At 44.2% G+C, this 18,150-nt stretch overlaps 1 protein-coding gene and 1 long non-coding RNA gene across 5 annotated transcripts in view; one reads left to right on the forward strand and one right to left on the reverse strand.

Annotated features, from left to right (window-relative positions):
* Positions 1-18,150, forward strand: part of FRMD4A (FERM domain containing 4A) — a 226,932-nt gene that overhangs the window by 147,205 nt on the left and 61,577 nt on the right. For all 4 annotated transcript variants that reach the window (XM_062019898.1, XM_062019881.1, XM_062019890.1 and 1 more), the window contains exons 6-8: positions 4,340-4,396; positions 6,780-6,802; positions 14,397-14,480. In XM_062019898.1, coding sequence (XP_061875882.1) covers positions 4,340-4,396; positions 6,780-6,802; positions 14,397-14,480 — 164 coding nt within the window. The remainder of the gene's footprint in view (positions 1-4,339; positions 4,397-6,779; positions 6,803-14,396; positions 14,481-18,150) is intronic.
* Positions 8,238-18,150, reverse strand: part of LOC133629251 (uncharacterized) — a 30,794-nt gene continuing 20,881 nt past the window's right edge. Inside the window, exon 3 of the long non-coding RNA XR_009820990.1 lies at positions 8,238-18,087. This is a non-coding gene — a long non-coding RNA (uncharacterized LOC133629251). The remainder of the gene's footprint in view (positions 18,088-18,150) is intronic.

The raw sequence follows: 18,150 nt of genomic DNA on the forward strand, positions 1-18,150 counted from the left end.
GTTGAGGAAGGGTCTGGAGCAGAAGCCTGATGGAGAGTGGCTGAAGGAACTGGGGTTATTTAGGCTGGAGAAGAGGAGGCTGAGAGGTGTAATAATCATTCTCTACAACTACTGAAAGGAGGTTGTAGTGAGGTGGGGGTTGATCTCTCCAGTAATGAATGATAGGACAAGAGGAAATGGCCTCAAGTTGCCCCAGGGGAGGTTTAGATTGGGGATCAGAAAGAACTTTTTCACTGAGAGGCTTGTTAGACACTGGCACAGGCTGCCCAGGGAGGTGGTGGAGTCCTCATCCCTAGAGATATTTGAGATGCACAGATGATGTGCTGAGGAATATGATTTAGTTGGGCTTGGCAGTGTGAGGTTAGTGGTTGGACTCAAAGGTTTTTTCCAACCATTATGATTCTATGAAATGTGAGAGTGCACAAGTCTGTGGGACTGTACGTGCAAGTGTGCAAGGGAAGTGTGAGTGTTCATGGGTCTGAAGGGTGTGTGACTGCATGCACATGGTACTCTGTGTGTGTGTGTCAGGGATGCCTGTGGCAGCATGACTGGGGTAGTGAGCATGTGGGTATATGTGTGTGAGCAGGGGGTAAGGGAACCATGTACAGAAACAAGACACATGCAGAGAGATGTTTTCTATACTAGAAGTGGTCCTGTGTGACAGGCTGTTGAGAACACCAGCACTGTAAAGCATAGCTGCCCCTGGCAAGGCCCTCTGTTCGCCAGAGGTAAGGGCAGCCTGGCATGGCCCCCACTCCCTGCCATAGTGCCTGCAGCAGAGCTTTGGGGCTGACCCCCTACATTGCCACGAACCAAACATCCAGGGCAAAGTCTGGAAAATGAAGTGGGACCAAAGCCTCCTGAGGTGGAGGCTGACTGCCTGCAGACTCAGCTCAGTGTATGTGAGTGGGAGAGGTTTTACAGCAGCTGGGATTCCCTGGGAGGATCCCTTCTACCTCCCTCAGTGATGGCAGAGGCCATTCACAGTGACTTGCCTCCATCTGCCAGGGAGGAAGTGGTAGGAAAAGACAGCTGTAGCCAGGGAGTGATTGTGCCACCATCCCACGATCCTCAGTAGGTTTGTGACCTACTAAGCCAACAACCTTACACCAAATCTGCAGCCCCGCCTCCTGACATCCGCATGTCCTAAAATGCAGGGACTACCTTTGCATCTCCTAAAATGCAGGGTAGAAGCCAGAAAATGCCTTTTTTCCAGTGCCCAGGAAAGAGGCAGGGCTGCTGAGCTGAGCTGTGCCAAGCTTTGCTCTCTGGCGAGGCTGCAATTAGATGTGCTTAGTCAGCCCTCTCCAGCAGCAAGCTCAGTGAACATTGCGTTTTAGTTCCCGGGGAAAAAGTTCCTTTTTGGAGTATTGCCAGGAAAAGCTTACACTGTTGTTCTCTCTTTTTTCTGGAGAAAGCTTAATAAGAAGAAAAGGGAAGGAAAAAAAAAAGTGCCTACAGATCTAGGTTGGTCTATTTTAGTCTGACCTCTTCTGAAACTATTACTTTGCACATTCAAGCTGACTGTCATCTCTGTGCAAAAATAGCCCTGTTGGATTCCCAGTCTCCCATGTAGGTCCTTCCCTATTTGACTTCCAGTCACAGTAAGCCATGCTGTGCTATTAAAAACAGGCACTGAACTTGAAGGTTGTGTGTGAAGTCTCTGCTAAGATGCAGGGTGAGCACTCAGCCAGCACAACTGAAGGATTTGTCTGGATGTAGAAAGGGGAAATCAGTGTCTAAGCACAGCCAGTGCTTGTCCCTGCAGCTGAAGCATGCTCCCAAACCTTGACAGCTTCCAGTTGCACCAAAAGTTTCCTTGTTGGACTTCCTAAGGACACCTTCACCCCAAGCTCCCCTGCAGCCCAGAAAGACAATACTGCATATGGCCTAAGTGTAGCTTGTGATGCTATGCTAGCACCTCAGACCTTCCCCTGTTGATTCTCCAGACACACAGCTCCCAAATGTCCCCTTGCATAGGGCTGCTCAAGTTGGGAAAGAATAAAACTGAGGCCTGTTTAGTTTGGAGCTGCTGGTCCACTGGGTTGCCAGCTGGGTCTGTGCTGGGTGCTGCTGTACTCCTCTGGCTCTGCTCACCACTCCTTTTCACTCTGTTATATAATGAGACATCTATGAATCCACACACATAAACCCTCACATAGGATCAGCAGGCCACTGGTAAAGTGTTGTTTGCACCACCAAACAAGACAGAGCTTGGCAGCAGGCACTGTCCCTCCATCAGCCAGGCTGTTTAATTACAGACATGTTCTGGCACAGGTTGTGGCCTGTGCCAAGGAGCCCTGTCCCAGGCACTGCTAAGGCACTGCTCAGGGGTGAGCACCTGTTCCCAAGAGGCAATGTAGCTCAGGTAACCCCATCTGGGCCTGGGGCAGGGAAAGAGTGTTTAGTCATGAGCTACACTGTGCCATAATCATGTAGGGCCAGCGAACGGGCTCTGGCCCACTTCACCTACTAGTATAGACATGCCATAAACATTGGCATGTGGTTGCAGAGGCTAGTTTGTCCATGCAATGCTTGGTGCTTCAAGACAGAAGGAAGACCATGCACACTCGTTCTGCTCCACATCTCTCCTTGCTACAGGACCATGCTGTCTCACACCAGCCGGGCCCTGCCTGCAGCTCAATCCCTGTCTCACACCAGCCTGGCTCTGCCTGCAGCTCAATCCCTGTCTCACACCAGCCGGGCCCTGCCTGCAGCTCAATCCCTGTCTCACACCAGCCTGGCTCTGCCTGCAGCTCAATCCCTGTCTCACACCAGCCGGGCCCTGCCTGCAGCTCAATCCCTGTCTCACACCAGCCTGGCTCTGCCTGCAGCTCAATCCCTGTCTCACACCAGCCGGGCCCTGCCTGCAGCTCAATCCCTGTCTCACACCGGCCTGGCTCTGCCTGCAGCTCAATCCCTGTCTCACACCGGCCGGGCCCTGCCTGCAGCTCAATCCCTGTCTCACACCGGCCTGGCTCTGCCTGCAGCTCAATCCCTGTCTCACACCAGCCGCTTCGCTTGGCACACTCACATCATCAGTGCAGGTGCCTGCATGAATGAGGCAGTTTAGCTGCACAGAGAAAGATGTGTTTATTGCCCATAGCAGAGCTAGTCTTCACTCCCTAAGGAGTTGTTATGAAGGAGGTGAAGGAAGTGCATATTTTAAAGAGCTGGCACAGGTGAAAGCCAAGGACACCTGGATCTTATCCTCTATTTTGTTCCCTTTGTTTTTGATTTTGCCAGAGACAAGCCAACGCAGCAATTGTGGCTTGTAAATGAGGTGTGGCCACGACTTGGCTGGAACATGGATCATAGCAGTGATCTATATTTAGATCACTCATTTCTTGCCAGATGAAGTAAAATATTTAAAACAGCAGCTCAAATAAATACAACAGAGAAGCCACCTCAGGAGTGAGCTGAACAGTGACTCAGTTTACAAGACCACATACATAGGAGACAATACAGAAGTTCTAGTTGCAGAATAGAGGCCTAAAAAGTATCTCAGCAAAAGCCCAGTCTTCCCAAAAGCAGGACCCAGAGACTCAAGGAGGGCACACTTGCCCACAAGACAAATGCTTGTGTCTCAAGCACAGCTGAAGGACCCTGAGAGGATCTCATGGGACCATCAATGTCTTTTATGTGACTGTGGTGTCCAAGCAAAGCAATCTCAATTTCACCTGACCTTCCAGGACTGCTTTCATCAGGGACTGGATCCTATGTAACAAAGCAGTGAAGATCTACTGAAAGCACTCCTAGATCCAGCGCTCATGGGGATAAAGAGGCTGATACCAAAGCTCCCATCCTGCAAGAGGGAATATGGCTCTTTTTCCTCTGAGTTTACATTGGGCAAGGGCCAGAGGAGTTCTGTGGAGGCTTTGACACAACTTTAACTAAGACAAATTTTCTCATTTCCTTGCATCTATGAGCCAAGGACAAGGCTGTGTTCCCCTGAAGCGTGGATAATGCTTGGGGGATATTTGGTAGTCTGTATTTCCCAGACTCCCTTTCACTAAACCACACAAGAAAATAAAAATTACCCTGATCCTCCTCCTTCCACCTGCCTCCTCCTCCCTCCTCCCCAGGAATCCCTTCATGACACATCCAGTTATGCTTTATTTACCAAGCTATTACGCTGAATATTTGGCTTTCTCCACCTCTGAGTGGGCAGGTTCTCCCTCACTTTGGTCTCCAGGAGCACAGGGAATGCTTTGAAGTCTAGCCAGGGCAGAAAGCTGGCACTTCAGACTCCTTGCGGTAGCCAGGAGGAGATGCATGTCCTTCTACAGGAGCTCAGACTTATCTTTCTGTTTCTTCTTTGTTTTCTTTATCTCTCAAGGAACTCATTGAGGTTGACAGTGAAGTGGTGTTTGAACTGGCTGCATACATCTTGCAGGTAGGCACCCACTTTCTCTCACTTTGAGCTTCCTCATGTCACATTAAATCTTTTGATTTGCCAAATTCAAAATGGCTGAATGGAAGTACCAGAGGTTCCCCCAATGGCAGGAGAAAGATGTCCTTACACAGTTTTCATCATTCATACCAATGCAAAAGAGATATGAAAGGTTCTCAAACCAGACCTTTACACACACGGAGCCAATTCCATGGGCCAACATTTTGTATATGTAAGTGTACATTATGTTTGCACCAACACAGATACCCAAGGCCCTGGGGTATGATGTAAAGTCAGAGACAAACTAAGTGATGAATGTGATTTCCTAGGTGAAATCCATATGCAATGGGTTCTTCTCCAGTGCATTGACTTGCATTTTTTTCCCAATGAAGCCTGGCCCTCTTGACAATCTCCATAAGCTTCTACATGTGCAACTGTCCATGTTCTCCAATATGGGCAGAATGGCTGAAAGACTTTCCAATAAACTTCTCCAGGAAAAGAAAGTCTTTGAAAAAGAGGGAATGGGTCAGACAGCAAATTACCAGCAGCGTCTGGTAAATCTGTGGTTCCCAAAGAGGAATCTTTTCAGAGTAGCAGAGATGTTTCTTGTGAAAGATCTCTTTTTAGAAGCGTGACTGTGGGAGTAGATCAGAGATAATTGTCAGATGATCCTTGTTCCCCTTTCATGCAGTGTAGTTCTACTTTTTTTTTTCAGACTCACTAACAAATTACAACACATTGCACTTTTATAGCACTTTCCATATTAAAGAAGCAATTAATGCATAGGGATTTGAATCCTCATTAACATCGTTTTATGTAACAAAAATGGAGCCAGAGAGTCAGGATGGGGGGACTCAATTAAAAGCACGTTATAGAAAATGCATATTGGCTGTTGGGGGAATACACATCCAACAACAGGCTCATTGTGAGAAGCAGCAAATGAGTTATGAATCTATTGTCTGCTCATCCTAATGAGCACTTAGTAATTTTACAGCCAGATCTGCCACTGTAATCCTTGTCGCTGCGATTGTTTCTCCTCACAAACACAGGATGCTACGTGTATTCCTGTAGTAGTTTGATGTGTAACCTAATGAAAACAAAACAAGCCACACCTCTGCTTTCTGTAACCAGAAATTACTACAGCCCGTGTTTGGGGCAGGATCCAAGCAAAACACTGGGGTTCATACTGCATTGTGTTGTACTTCTCACTGCAGCATTTAGGTCAAAGAACCTAATGGTATCCACCCTACAATTTTTTTTTTCCTAAGTTCAGTATGCTCATCCCTGTGCAGGCCAGGGCATAGCCTTTGGGTTTTGCTCTGAGTTGAACTATAATGATAACATGCTCGAGGATACCTTCCTACAAACCAGAGGAGAGCTCCTCTGTGCTTCAGTTCACTCAGAGGAAAACAGGAAGATAATAAAGGACCGTCAGAACTCAAGTGATTTAGTCTGTGGCCTTTTTACAAATTGTTGTGCTACCAGAAGAAATTGAAGGACCACCAAAGCTCTGAACTTTACCCCAGCCTCAGAACCGAAACATCACGGACAGGTTTTGTGGGTGGATGGATGGATATAAAGACACAAGACCTGAATACAAAACGTGGTCCTCTTGGCAGTGGAAACTCTCTCACTGCACAAATTACTTTCTTGCACTGTGCCCTCTGTGTAGCTGATGGCAAATGAGATGCTTTTGAAATGCATGTTGCCTATGGAAAATACAAAATGCATATTATGTCTACTGAGGAGCAGACTCACCAGATTTTGCCAGATATGCAATAAGACTCAGGTACTAATATCTTTACTGGAGTGAAACATTACCCAGCCCTTTAACATCAGACTGTGATGGTAATAAATAGAAATATCTAGGTATATAATTAAGGGAGCTAAATACTCTCCCAAACACACAGCAAGGAGTTGGAGAAACTTGTGTCTCGCATGCACTTGAAAGATGACAGTGAACTGGCTTTTTGAAAGTCTAGTTACTAGAAAATAACCAAAATACCTGTAAGAAGAGTCAAGGGATTTGCAGTCTCAGAGGCTTCAAAGTCACTGAGACGTCAGAGCTTTTGTGGTAATGCAGCACCTACATTAACCCGAAAAGCTACTTATTTACTAGCATTATCTCCTGCAGCTTCTTGGGTATCCATTAGCAGAACAAGGAATCATCCAGCCCTGCATTAGACAAACCCTTCGTTTGTTATTCTGCCCAGCTTACTGTGTGTGTCATGGCACTTGACATTAGATACTCCTTCCAAAAAATACACGAGGAATCAATTATAACAGGAAATTGCTGCTGAATGAATTTTTCAAATGGAAAATCTCAAACAGACATTTTCTTCTATTTTTAATGATACTTTTTTAATTTTTCTTCCTCACTTTACAGGAGGCAAAGGGAGACTTTTCAAGGTAGGTGAACTTAAAAGTTTTTGCCATTGTGTTCTGTGAGTGTGAATCTGATAAAATCACCATATGAGCAGTGCAGCTGTAGCTGTGCAGTGACAGGAGTGCATTGCTAACATAGACATCGTGTTTCCTGAAAGCATTTCTTTACAAAACACGGCCTTTGAGCAGAACATGCCTTGCAAACAGTATTGTTTGTGGCTTTGTTGTTGACAAATCTCTTTATATGCCCATGAAGATCAGGAAATAGACTAGTTTTCGGAAGGAAATTACTAAGGAAATGACGGTACAATCACTGTTATATCACAGATCCAGCCAGGGGCACATTAAAATTCCATCACTACTTGGTATTTCAGCTTGAATTTGGACAGAGTTCTCAAAATCACAAGTTTGATAACTGATTTTGTAGAACTTCTGCTATCTCTCGAGCAAAATCTTCAGACTTGCTGTAAGAAATTCAGAGAGGTGACTGTGCTTGGTGTTTCAGAAGACTGTTAATGAAATGCCCAATCATTTTCATTTAAGTTGATGGTATCTATCAGTTACACATTAGCAGCAACCAAAGGTCAGATGGCTGTTTGATGCCTCATGCAAAATAAGAAAGGTCAACATCTGAAGCTCGGGAGAACTGTCTATGCTAAAAATTCCACATACTCCATATATTACTTTTGCTAACCTTAATGTAAGGTCAGCTGGAGGACCCCAGCATCCACTGACATTAGTTTCAGAGAAGGGAACAAGGTGTAAATGGGCAGAGAGATTGAATTGTCAGATGAGCCTAAAGAGGTGTCTTATTTTTGTCAGTGTTGAGAGACCCTGGAGAGAAGACTATAATCATACCCTATGAACCCATACAAATAATAGGCACATTCCACTTTATGCTGGAATGAGACTTGTAGCCAGCTAAAATTGAGACAAATCTGTGAAAAGGAACAAGGCATTGCAAATATTGTCAACCCATCCTGGAATCTGAGATGACATAAGGTAACCCTTCCTTAAAGGAAGTTTAAGTTCTGCCTTATCATTTCTCAAAACTTTAATCAACTTGCAAAATCCTGACATGCATCTGACCACAGAAACACAAGCCCAGTCTTGCTTCATTTTTCTGTTCCACCCAGTTTGGACTCACTCAGCTATCAGCAGTGTTTATTTAAGGGCTACTGGAGTGCATGTGGCTTTTACTTTTCAGTCTGGTTTTCTATGCATTGCCAAGTGCTTGACCCAGAAAAGGCCAAGTAGTTTTGCCATTCAAACCTGTGATAAACCACATCTTCTACTGGCTTTGCTATGAAGAGCAATATTTAATATTTCTCAGAGTATCTTGGACTTGAAAACACACCCAGAAGGTGTAGGCTTGGAGTATGAAACAAGGCATAGAAAGGAATCAAAAAGCTAGGAGCAATAGGACTGAAAGCATTTTATTTTCGAGTATCTGTGTCCAGACCAGAAGTGGAAACAATTGGTGGAAAGCATCCATCTGCTAAAGGCTGTTTGATGTCCCTTTGAAAAGGAATGTTTGGACTTATCATAGCACATTTCTCTAGGCCACAGAGAAATGAGGAATCTTCTCTGAGACCACAGAAGATACCTCAACACATGGTGTTAACAGCTTCCCCCACACCAGTGTGGCAGTCATCTCCATTCTCATTAATACACCTCTCAATCCTTTCCACCAGTGGACTTTGAAGTGGAAGAGGAATTCTTTACGTCCAAGTCAGACAGAACAGAAGTGGTGTCATAATAACAACTTGCTGACACAGCCAGGGATCCTAAGTTATAAATGGGCTTTGGTGGCAAGTGAAGTTTAAAGCCTATCCTTAGAGGAAGGTAGAAGAACACTATCACGACCTTCATGGTCTAGGAGAGGACTCAGCATCTCCAGGAATGTCAGTCCAGCTCCCCTCTAATGTGCATTGACGTGAGTTTATGTGCTAGGTGAGATCCAGGTGCTACTGAAGTCAACATGAGGTCATTGTGGTCAAGGTTTTGCCTGCTGAGATTTGTGGTTGTTCCTATCAGCAGTGTAAAATCTGGGAGGCAGATCAAGACTGGGGCCAGCCAGCGGAACCGCAGATGGAGACAAATGTTCTGACTCCTCTTAGAGCTCAAGTCAGCTTCAGCGTCTGAAGTTGACACTGAAATGCTGTTTGAAATAGAAGTGGTTACTCTTTGAAACAGCAAAGCTCTGCAGTTGTGAATGTCTTGCTGCTGAGATTTGAAGATAATACGTTGTGCATGGCAGCACACATTGCATGAAGGCTGAACTCTTGAACTCCTGCTTTGGTTTTTTGAAGAAATAAGTGAATTCTGAAGGGTTGCATGTTTGGAACGCCGACTGCATATTTCCCACACCTGTCCTGTCTACTGCCACCATCAAATTTATAGCCTGTGAGACTACAAGTTTCTCTTTGGCCCTGATCCAGAAAAGTTCATAAGCATTGGCTCATTTATAGTGATGGGATAATTGCTGTTCCCCATGGGAGCCTTCTTTTCAGTTGCTGCTGATCACCTCAGGTGCTGGGATAGCCAGTGCCAAATTGTCTCAGTTTCAGCTGTGAGTTGATACCTACCCATGGTGCCCAGAGCATGATTACCTCCAAACTCCACTGCACCCAGGATCTGGTTCAGGCCTCCTGAGTGCAGTTACAAGTCTGCTTTTCAGGCCCCATGAGAGCTCAAAAAAAAACCATACCTGATCTTACAAACTCTAGCAGTCAGTCAGTTTTCCAGCTCTGTGAACTGATGCATCTGCAATGACAGCAGCCCCCACTGCTGCTTTTGTGGGAATAATCCCATGCCTTAGAGTAATGGCTGTGCTCATAGGACTTCTGTTTCCTTTCCCGAAAAGGAGCTTACATGTCACTTCAAGCACATGCCCTATCTCCTTTGGTAGGGCATCATCATGCATGAGTCTCTTAGTGCTGATTCTTGCCACCTGGGAGTACCACTTAACTCAGGTACCACAATGACTGCCCAGTGATTGGTAAGCCTGGAGAGCACATAGTCCAAGTCACCCTCATCTGTCTTGAACTAAGATGCCCTAAGAGCCCCGACAGATCAGTTTGGCATCTATAGTGACCAATCTGACTTAAGTCTCGTTCCATTTCTGTTGTGCATTTCATTTCAAAAATGAAATCTGAAACTTTGATTTAGATCAACTAAGAAGAGTATTTCTCAGTGTTTGCAGTAAGTGGCCTTGTCCAACTCAGTGTTTTGCAAGCAGAGTTATACAAAGGGCACATCACAGCTGATACAGCTTTAGGCAGAGCGAGGTTTAAAACAGACAGTTCTTCTCCTTAAGTTCCTAATCCTCTGCATTAAAGGAGAAAGGTTTTCACGTTATTTAAAGACTCACCAAGTGCTTCCACTGAAAAAAGTTTACATTTAGGCTGAGATATACTACTGAATTTCGGACTGTAGAGTATCCATATTCAGCTGATTCTTAGGTTGAATAGGACAGTTGGTTGGCAGAGCATGGGGATGACAAATTTCAGTTCCTCAGATGAACACAAGTCCTACAAGTATGACCCTATTTAGGCCTACATAGAGGAAGGAACCAGGGTATCCTGGATAATTTTGGGGGGAGTTTCACATACTGTTAAACTAATTGAGATGTTTCCTCTAAAATAATTAAACAAGATTTAGAATCCAGTCTGACACTGACCCAAATCTTTGGGAAACTCACCAGCTTTGGTTTTAAATGTTCAGTATCCATCTCTTCAACCTGAAACAGCATCTGTGTCAAAGCAGCTGGAGATCTGATCATTTGTCCCTCAGTTTGAGGAGGAGAAAGAAAAGTCCCTAACTGAAACAAAATCCTGAACCATTGCAGCTAGTTCCTCAGACAGATTTCTCCCCGTTAAGATTTCTTCCTGTTAAGCAATATGAGACGTTTCAAGTATCTCCAGTAACATGTGAAAGAATAACAGATGAAAGCAAAGAGCCAGTTTCCTGTTAAGCAGATTTTTTTCCCAATAATTTCAGCATTTGGGCAGATGGCAATCTAACATAGTTTCAGACTTACTTTTCTTTCCACGTAACTGAGCGTCATTTAACCAATTAGAATTTATTAAGGGCTTACAAAACCCAAGCTGAATTCTTAACAATATTATGGAGATGATCCTAACCACTGTATTTCAGATGATACACTTTAATCTGAGAATCTCAGACTCTGCATTTCCTTTTGCATTCAACAGAATAAATTACCTTGCTGAGAAGAGCTGACAACTTTAACCTGCAGCTTTGTTTTGTTACTGACCATTGTTATTATACATGCTGGAAAATGTATGGATTTCCAGATTTCAACTGCATATGTTATCTTGCTCAAAATTATTGCAGCCACTTTGCAAAAGCTTGTTTTTCACAAAATGCTTATGAAATGGCAAGGTAGGCCTTTTACCCCCATTTGTAGCTAGAAATACTGAGATGTGCCTAATTTATTTGGCCAAGACTCATTAAACAGACAGTACCAGAACTAAGACCAGAACTCGATAGTTCTCTTTCTAGGTCCATTCTCCAAGTGAGTTGACCTTATTTCTGGATATCTCACCAGCTTTCAGGAACCCATGCAGATGGCTTTTTCAGATCACTTTCATATTGTTATTCATCTTTTAAATGTTATCATTTCCTCCATAGTGCAGGAATAAAGCTGTCTAGAGGACACAAGGAAGTGTCTTTGGAGCCTTCCCCCTGTGTATTAATAAATCTGTATTAAAAGCACCCTTCCATATTTAACAGCCCTGGAGGTTGGACACTGTCAAATATAAATGCAGCATAAGCAACCAGATAAAACAAACATTTTCTGAATACAGTAACAAAATTAACACAACGAGATATTTCTCCAGCAAGAGCAGGAAAGGCAGTAAGTACAAAACCATTTGTGATCCTGCTGGAAACATTTGAAAAATTAAGGAGTTTGGTGTTTTAAAAGTAGCCAAGGGGAAAGTGACCTCATGGCCACTAGTTCAAATGCATCCCAAGTTGTTATTTTTTTAGCTTTTTCTTGATTTCTCATCCTTTTGGGAGTCTAAATTCATTTGTCTTGAGTCTTGCCAGAAGGCTTAGTGAATATATGGACCACAGAATGAAATGCCTTTTTGTTCCTGGAAGGGATTACCTGAAATATTTTAGTTACTTTGAAGTTGTGAGGCATTACCTTTACAGTGTTTTCTAAGGACTGAGCAGAAATGTTAATCCCATCCAACAACACCACTAAGACTGGCTTTTTCTCTGACTCCCAATCGCAGTGCAAACAAACTTTACTCCTCACTGACAGAAAAAGATGGAGCTGACTGGTATTAGCCATTTCTTTTATGGGAGCATATACTGATTCGTGCTTTTTCCCAGACTCTCAAAGATAGTTAGTCACCACTAATCTTGCCCTATTTGACAGCTTTCTGTGCTCAGAAAGTCCCTGTTTGGAAATCACTCCCTGCTTTCCCAGAAACGTTTTGCAAATTTCTCAACTTCCTTCTACGAGGAGCCAGCCTCACAAAATCTTCACTCGAGGGCAGGAACTGCAGCTTGTGCTCTGATTGTGCTGCTTTCTATTCTTTTAGTTAGTTTGTTTCAAAATGTCAAAAAACTCAGTAAGCTGTGTATATGCTGTGGAGGAGATGTCTCTGGGCAGACCCAGTAAACTCTGTAAACAGCAACAGCTTGCTGTCTAGGCTGTCAGTGGCAGAACAGAGCAGTCAGATCAGCAGATAACACAGAACAGGGCAGCTTCTTGTTCAGACTTGTGCAGATATTTACCTGCCATGGAAGAAAAAATATGAATAGCTTTTGAGCATTTGCACTCACACAGGAAGATCTATCTGATGGTCAAATGACCGTGGGATTAAGGCAGGAGTGGATGTTCAAACTCTGTTTGTCAAGAGCCACTTGACTTGGCCTATAGGGTGCTACTGAGTGGGGTTTTATATGCTCAGCACAGAAGTGGTTGCCTTAGTCATTTCTTGTAATTGTTGTTCTACACATCTTCACTCATCAAGGCCAGGTTGGATGGGGCTGTGAGAAACCTGGTCTAGTGGAAGGTGTCCTTGCCCTTGGCTGGAGGTTGGAACTGGATGATCTTAAAGGTCCCTTCCAACTTAAACCACTCTATGATTCTACAATTCACTCTGCAAAATATTTGTACCTAGTAGAGATGTGGGCACCTCTGTCCTAGATTTCTCTTGACTAGAAGTTATGGACCTGTTTTGAAACTATCCACTTGATTGCCAGGGAACTACCATGATAATAAATGCCTGTAGTTGTACCCAACATGGCTGCTTTGGGATTGACGTTAGTGGTTTACCCTATGGCCTAACCTAGCAATTAACCCACAAACTCCAATTAAGACAAAACCTACCTAGGTCTCAGGCAGAGCTTGCTTTTGAGGTGCACAAATGGAGAAACATTGTGGGAAGATTCTTACAACTGAAGCAGCATCACATCTCTACAAGCCACCATGTAGACTGCTCCAGAGACAAGCACAAAACTCAGGGTGACCTGGCATGTACAAGGGCTTCTTGGGCCTTCAGCAAATGTTAGAATGACTGGTCTAGTTGGCTGGGGATGCCAAGACTACCTATCTGCCTGGCTAATGACCCTGCTGCCCTCCAGAAGGCAGTGGGCTGGGAAATCTGGAGGTGGCATCTCTCTCCACAGCTCCAGGACAGTTACACTTGGCAGCATAAAGGGCAGGATACAAGAAGACAGAATAAACCCTGCTATTAAGAAGTAATCCACTAAACATTAATTCTTTGGCACTCCTTAGTGTCCTGTCTGGCCTTCTTGGCTCTGTATTTCTACAGTTTTAAAAGTAACAGCAACACTACCTTCCTTCCCAAGCCTCAGAGATTTTTGTTTTCATGTGCACACAATTCCTTGTGTGTTTAAAAGTGGGAAGGGAGGCATTTGGGGTTTGTAGGAGAAAATGTTGTGGTTACATTTAATCTGTGAGAATCTGCTTCCCACTCCATGTGCTGTCCCTGCTCACTGGTGTGCGGAGATGCTGCTCCAGCTGGCCAGCGTGGTCACTCAAGGTTGCAGGGAGGAGAAAGTTAGCCAAATGCCTGAGCCTTGTCCCATGGAGGGTTTTGTGTAGCACAGCACAAATTCAAGCCAGAGCTCTGTCAGTGAGGATGTGCAAAGGCCAGGTTGCTGGGGCAAGAGGCTAAAAACAACCTATAATGCTAAGAAAGCAAATCACTACTTTTTGCAGCAGGTTGTAAAGCACTAAATAAAGGTGTTTTATTGCAGCTGAAAGCATCACTTTTTCTTCTCTTCCCCTTGTTTTTTTTCTTTTAATGTATATGAACACATCTGTGAGACCCTGCTCAATGAAATGTGACATGGTAGCTTTTGTGTCCAGTCACTAGTAGGAAGTGCTTCAGCACAACCATCTGGGAGAGCTTCCTTCCAATTCTGATAATAGAGGGAAAAGTTAACTGGGCTGCCATAAAACAAATAAAGAGAGAAGAAAAAGGAAACCCCAGTGCCTTTTGTTAAGGAGGAACAGATGTAGAGCTGTAGCAGCCTGCCAGCTAGGTCAGGTCATATCAAATATTGTGGTTGTTTTCTTGTAGCCTGATCCTCCTTTTGAACTCTCTTTCAGCAATGAAGTTGTAAGGAATGAATTAAAGAAGCTGCCAGCCCTTCCAACACCAGCACTGAAGGAGCATCCTTCCCTCGCTTACTGGTAATGTATCATTCTGCTGAGCAGCTTTGCAGTGTCTTATGCAGCACCTGGGCAATAAGTGACCTGAGAGTGGAACTGGGATGCAGGGATTCCTGCTTTGCAGCTCTGGGTCTGCCACTGACATATTGCATGATTCAACATGAGCTACCACCCTAGGACTCAGTTTCCCCATCTGCCAAGTGGCTGCAGTAATATCTGGCCAGAAAATTCACTGTAAATGTTCAAGTGTCCTAATGAAATCAAGAGGCCTAATGTGCCAGTTCATTTCCCAGCACTTTGCAACTATGCAAAGAGTTTTCCCAGTTTGAAATGTCATAGTTTTGCACTGCTCTGTGTTAGAGTGATTGAGCTTCATCTTGCAAGTCCCCTCTGTATGGCATAGCTGAATTAAAAGGGATGTATTTCTCCTTTTATACGAACTAGGTGGTGTTTAGAGGTGGAGGCATGTGAGCTCTGTCTTTATTGCACTGAAAATTTAATCCAGGGTAGGAGGAGGATCCCAATTAAGTTTTGTATGCCCCACACATAGATTCTTTGTGCCACCCTGACTATCTCTTTTATCTGTGCAAATAGGAAAGAATTTGGGGAAAGAGGGATCATTAATGGAGAGATGCTTTCACTTGATTTTCCATTTGTTCCTCTTTCATGTTTGCCTTTCAAGTATTAGGCTATAAGCCTGGGGGTGGGAGTGAACTTCTTTATCTGCTAGTCTTTTACTTTCTTCATCTTGGTAACCTGAGGATGGCAGGGGGAAAGAAATCCATTTGCAGTTTATGATCTCATTTCTTCCCTTTGCTAGGAAGGCCATGCACTTTTCCTAGCATGGCTACAATATCAGAATTAGCTGTGTCTTGTAGCAAGCTGTAGGCAACCTAGTCTGTGAGGTCTCCTAATCACTTTCAGAGCACATCAGGAGAGACTCAGAGGAGTCCCCAGAGGAGGTTTGAAACACTGACACAAAAGCTGTGGATCATCACAGTCTCCTGGTACTTCTGTCTAAGAACCAAACCATACCTTTAGGAAAAATTGGTAAATGTAGGCTGCTATTTCACTGGAAGAAGAATGATCTCCCTCTTTGGAGCATTTGTTTCCTTTTTCCACAAACTAACCCACCCATTGGAAAGTGGTGCATTACCAGCCAGGTCGATGGCCCAGTCTGACCAACAGACTGGTAGCTCTAGCTAAAAGCCATCACGAGAGGAGTGGTGGGAAGCAGCAGCCATGGGCATGGCAGGCAAATCTGACCCTGCAGCAGCAACATGGGCCAAGGTCTTCATAAAGTGCCCACAGGAAAGTGGTGACAAGCCAGGCTGCTTGTCAGGCCCCATGTCAGGACCTGTCTGTCCCCACTGCTGGCAAGTATTAGTCAACATGTCTTAGTCAAGGACTTCTGCTGGGAAGTCTTAGTGAGGTCTGGAGCTGCTTCTGCCCATAAAAACCTCTCCTTGGGTCTGGGTGAGAAAAGCCATGTAAAAACCTCACACTCAGAATGTATTTAGTTAAAGACAAGGTGCAGCACTTCTTGCAGCTGTACTTAATTTTGTGGGACCTCTCATGTGACTGATAAAAGGTCGCAGGTTGGGAAGCCAGTCAGTGCCAATGGGGTAATAAAACCAATGGCTACAGTCCTGTGACTCCCTTGTGATTTCACCTCAATGATCAGGTCTCAGAGACCTCTTATACATGAGTAGTTCCATTCTTCTTTAATGGTGGCTCTTTCCTAAACACCCTCTGACAGGCTGAATGCTCTCAAGAAGAGGCTGTTTGTCAATCAGATGAAAAGTCTCTGAGGTATGGATCAAACTTCAGTGGTCTAAGAGGGTAGATTTTTAAAACTCTGTTTTCTGACATTTCTGCACCTCATGCAGATTACATGCTGGATATAAAATTCATCCTGTTCACTTCTGCTTGTAATCAGATTTATGCTGCAGTTCCTCACCATTAGCACAAAGCAGTACCAAAGTGAATTTCCAGCTCTGGAAAGAAACAGTTAAAACATTAGGGGTAGGATGTGTAATTGCTCTAGTGAGTTTAAAACAAAAAAAGAAAAGATTCCTGTGCTATGTTTGTACAGGCTGAAGTGGACTAAGCAGGGATAGAAGGGACAATCAAGTAAATCCCATGATACCTGCAGCAAGATACTATGATAGATCTGCATGAAGTAATAAAACTTTTCTATCAGACACCATGATAAAAGCATCACCTGTTGCTCCTGTCAAACATAGTAAGACCAGTGGGATGAATCCAGGGTTCTTAGATGCAGCGAGGGCTAAATCAGTACAGTTTGGTGCCTCTAGCTTCATCTTCGTGGAATCTCCTGGTTGCATACCTTTGCTGCAGGCCTTTCCCTTCACTGTAACCTCTTGTTGGATGTTTTTACACATCACAACAAAGATGAAGGTTGTACTTTTTATATCATCAAGGTTTTGTTTCCAGCTCTCTATGGATTAAGATTAATTGGTTGCATATCTTATTCTCAAGCATCTCTTTACAACACTGATTACCAGTGAAGCAAGAAGGAGTTTGGGAGGGTTTATTCTTCTAAATAAAAGCTGAACTTTTGGTCCTCCTATACAGCCCAGGAACTGGGGCCCTGAGTTTTGATTTCTCTTGCACATGCATGGAAACAACTGACAGTATTTACTATCTTAGACACAAAACTAATCACGATGAGGCAGGAGAGAACCCATGTTAGTTCACAGTTCTCCTTTGCAGCCATTGGCATTGCATTTTCTTTCAGTTCAGATCCTCTCCAGCAAGCCAGCCTAGTACTAGGTTGCCAGTACAAAGGCAAGAGGGAAATACAACAGCACAAAGTGGGTGCTAGAATGGGAATCAGGAATGAGAATCAACAAATCAATAGGAAGATAGACTTCTCCCAGGTTCCAGATTCCATCAGACTTTGAATGAAAGCTTGTTTTTAGCAACCTGAAGTATCAGCATTGACAGAAATTTCACCTCTGAAAGTATCAGTTGAAAATCACTATTTAGTTTCTCTAATATAACACAGACCTGAGCCTGTGATCCTGCCCCTGGTCCCTTTGCCCCAAGAGATGCTCTACTAGCTTCAGTGGGAAAGTCTATGACTGCAAATGAAGACATTAGTATGAGAAGGTTAGAAACAGAACAACAGTAAGGCACAGCAATGAGTGGACAGCTATTTTAAACAGTTCACTGTGCTGGCAAGAGGGAAGCAATTGCCTCTGAAAATCTAGGTCTGATGATGAGAAATTCTAGACCTGCATTTGCTTTCAAGTTGTCTGCCATCCAGTCCTGTAAGTTGCAGGGACAGAAGGGATTTCTTGGTACCTCCAAAGATCTTTAGCAGGGCTGTCTGCTGCAGGATATCATTCACATACTAACTTTTGCAGCTTTGGGGGCAACGTTTTACGAGCTGGCAAATGGATGGTAGTGCTTTGGCAGTCTCCATGTCTCCACATTAGTTAAGCATCCTCTGTCAGCCCAGTGTTATGAATGAGCTTCTGTGTCACTGACACAGCAATGAGCCAGAGAAGGGGGAGAGGAGACGTCAGGTGGTGGTCCAGGCAGTGTCCCAGCACTCTCCCAGCTGTCAATAGCAGCGTGGCAACCACTCAGAGGTGAACAGCTGAAATGAGAGAGGAGAATGTTTATAAGCTCTGCTAATGCTCCTTGTGACCTGTGAATAGTT

The sequence above is a fragment of the Colius striatus genome, chromosome 1 (genome assembly GCF_028858725.1).
Source record: "Colius striatus isolate bColStr4 chromosome 1, bColStr4.1.hap1, whole genome shotgun sequence".
Taxonomy (NCBI): domain Eukaryota; kingdom Metazoa; phylum Chordata; class Aves; order Coliiformes; family Coliidae; genus Colius; species Colius striatus.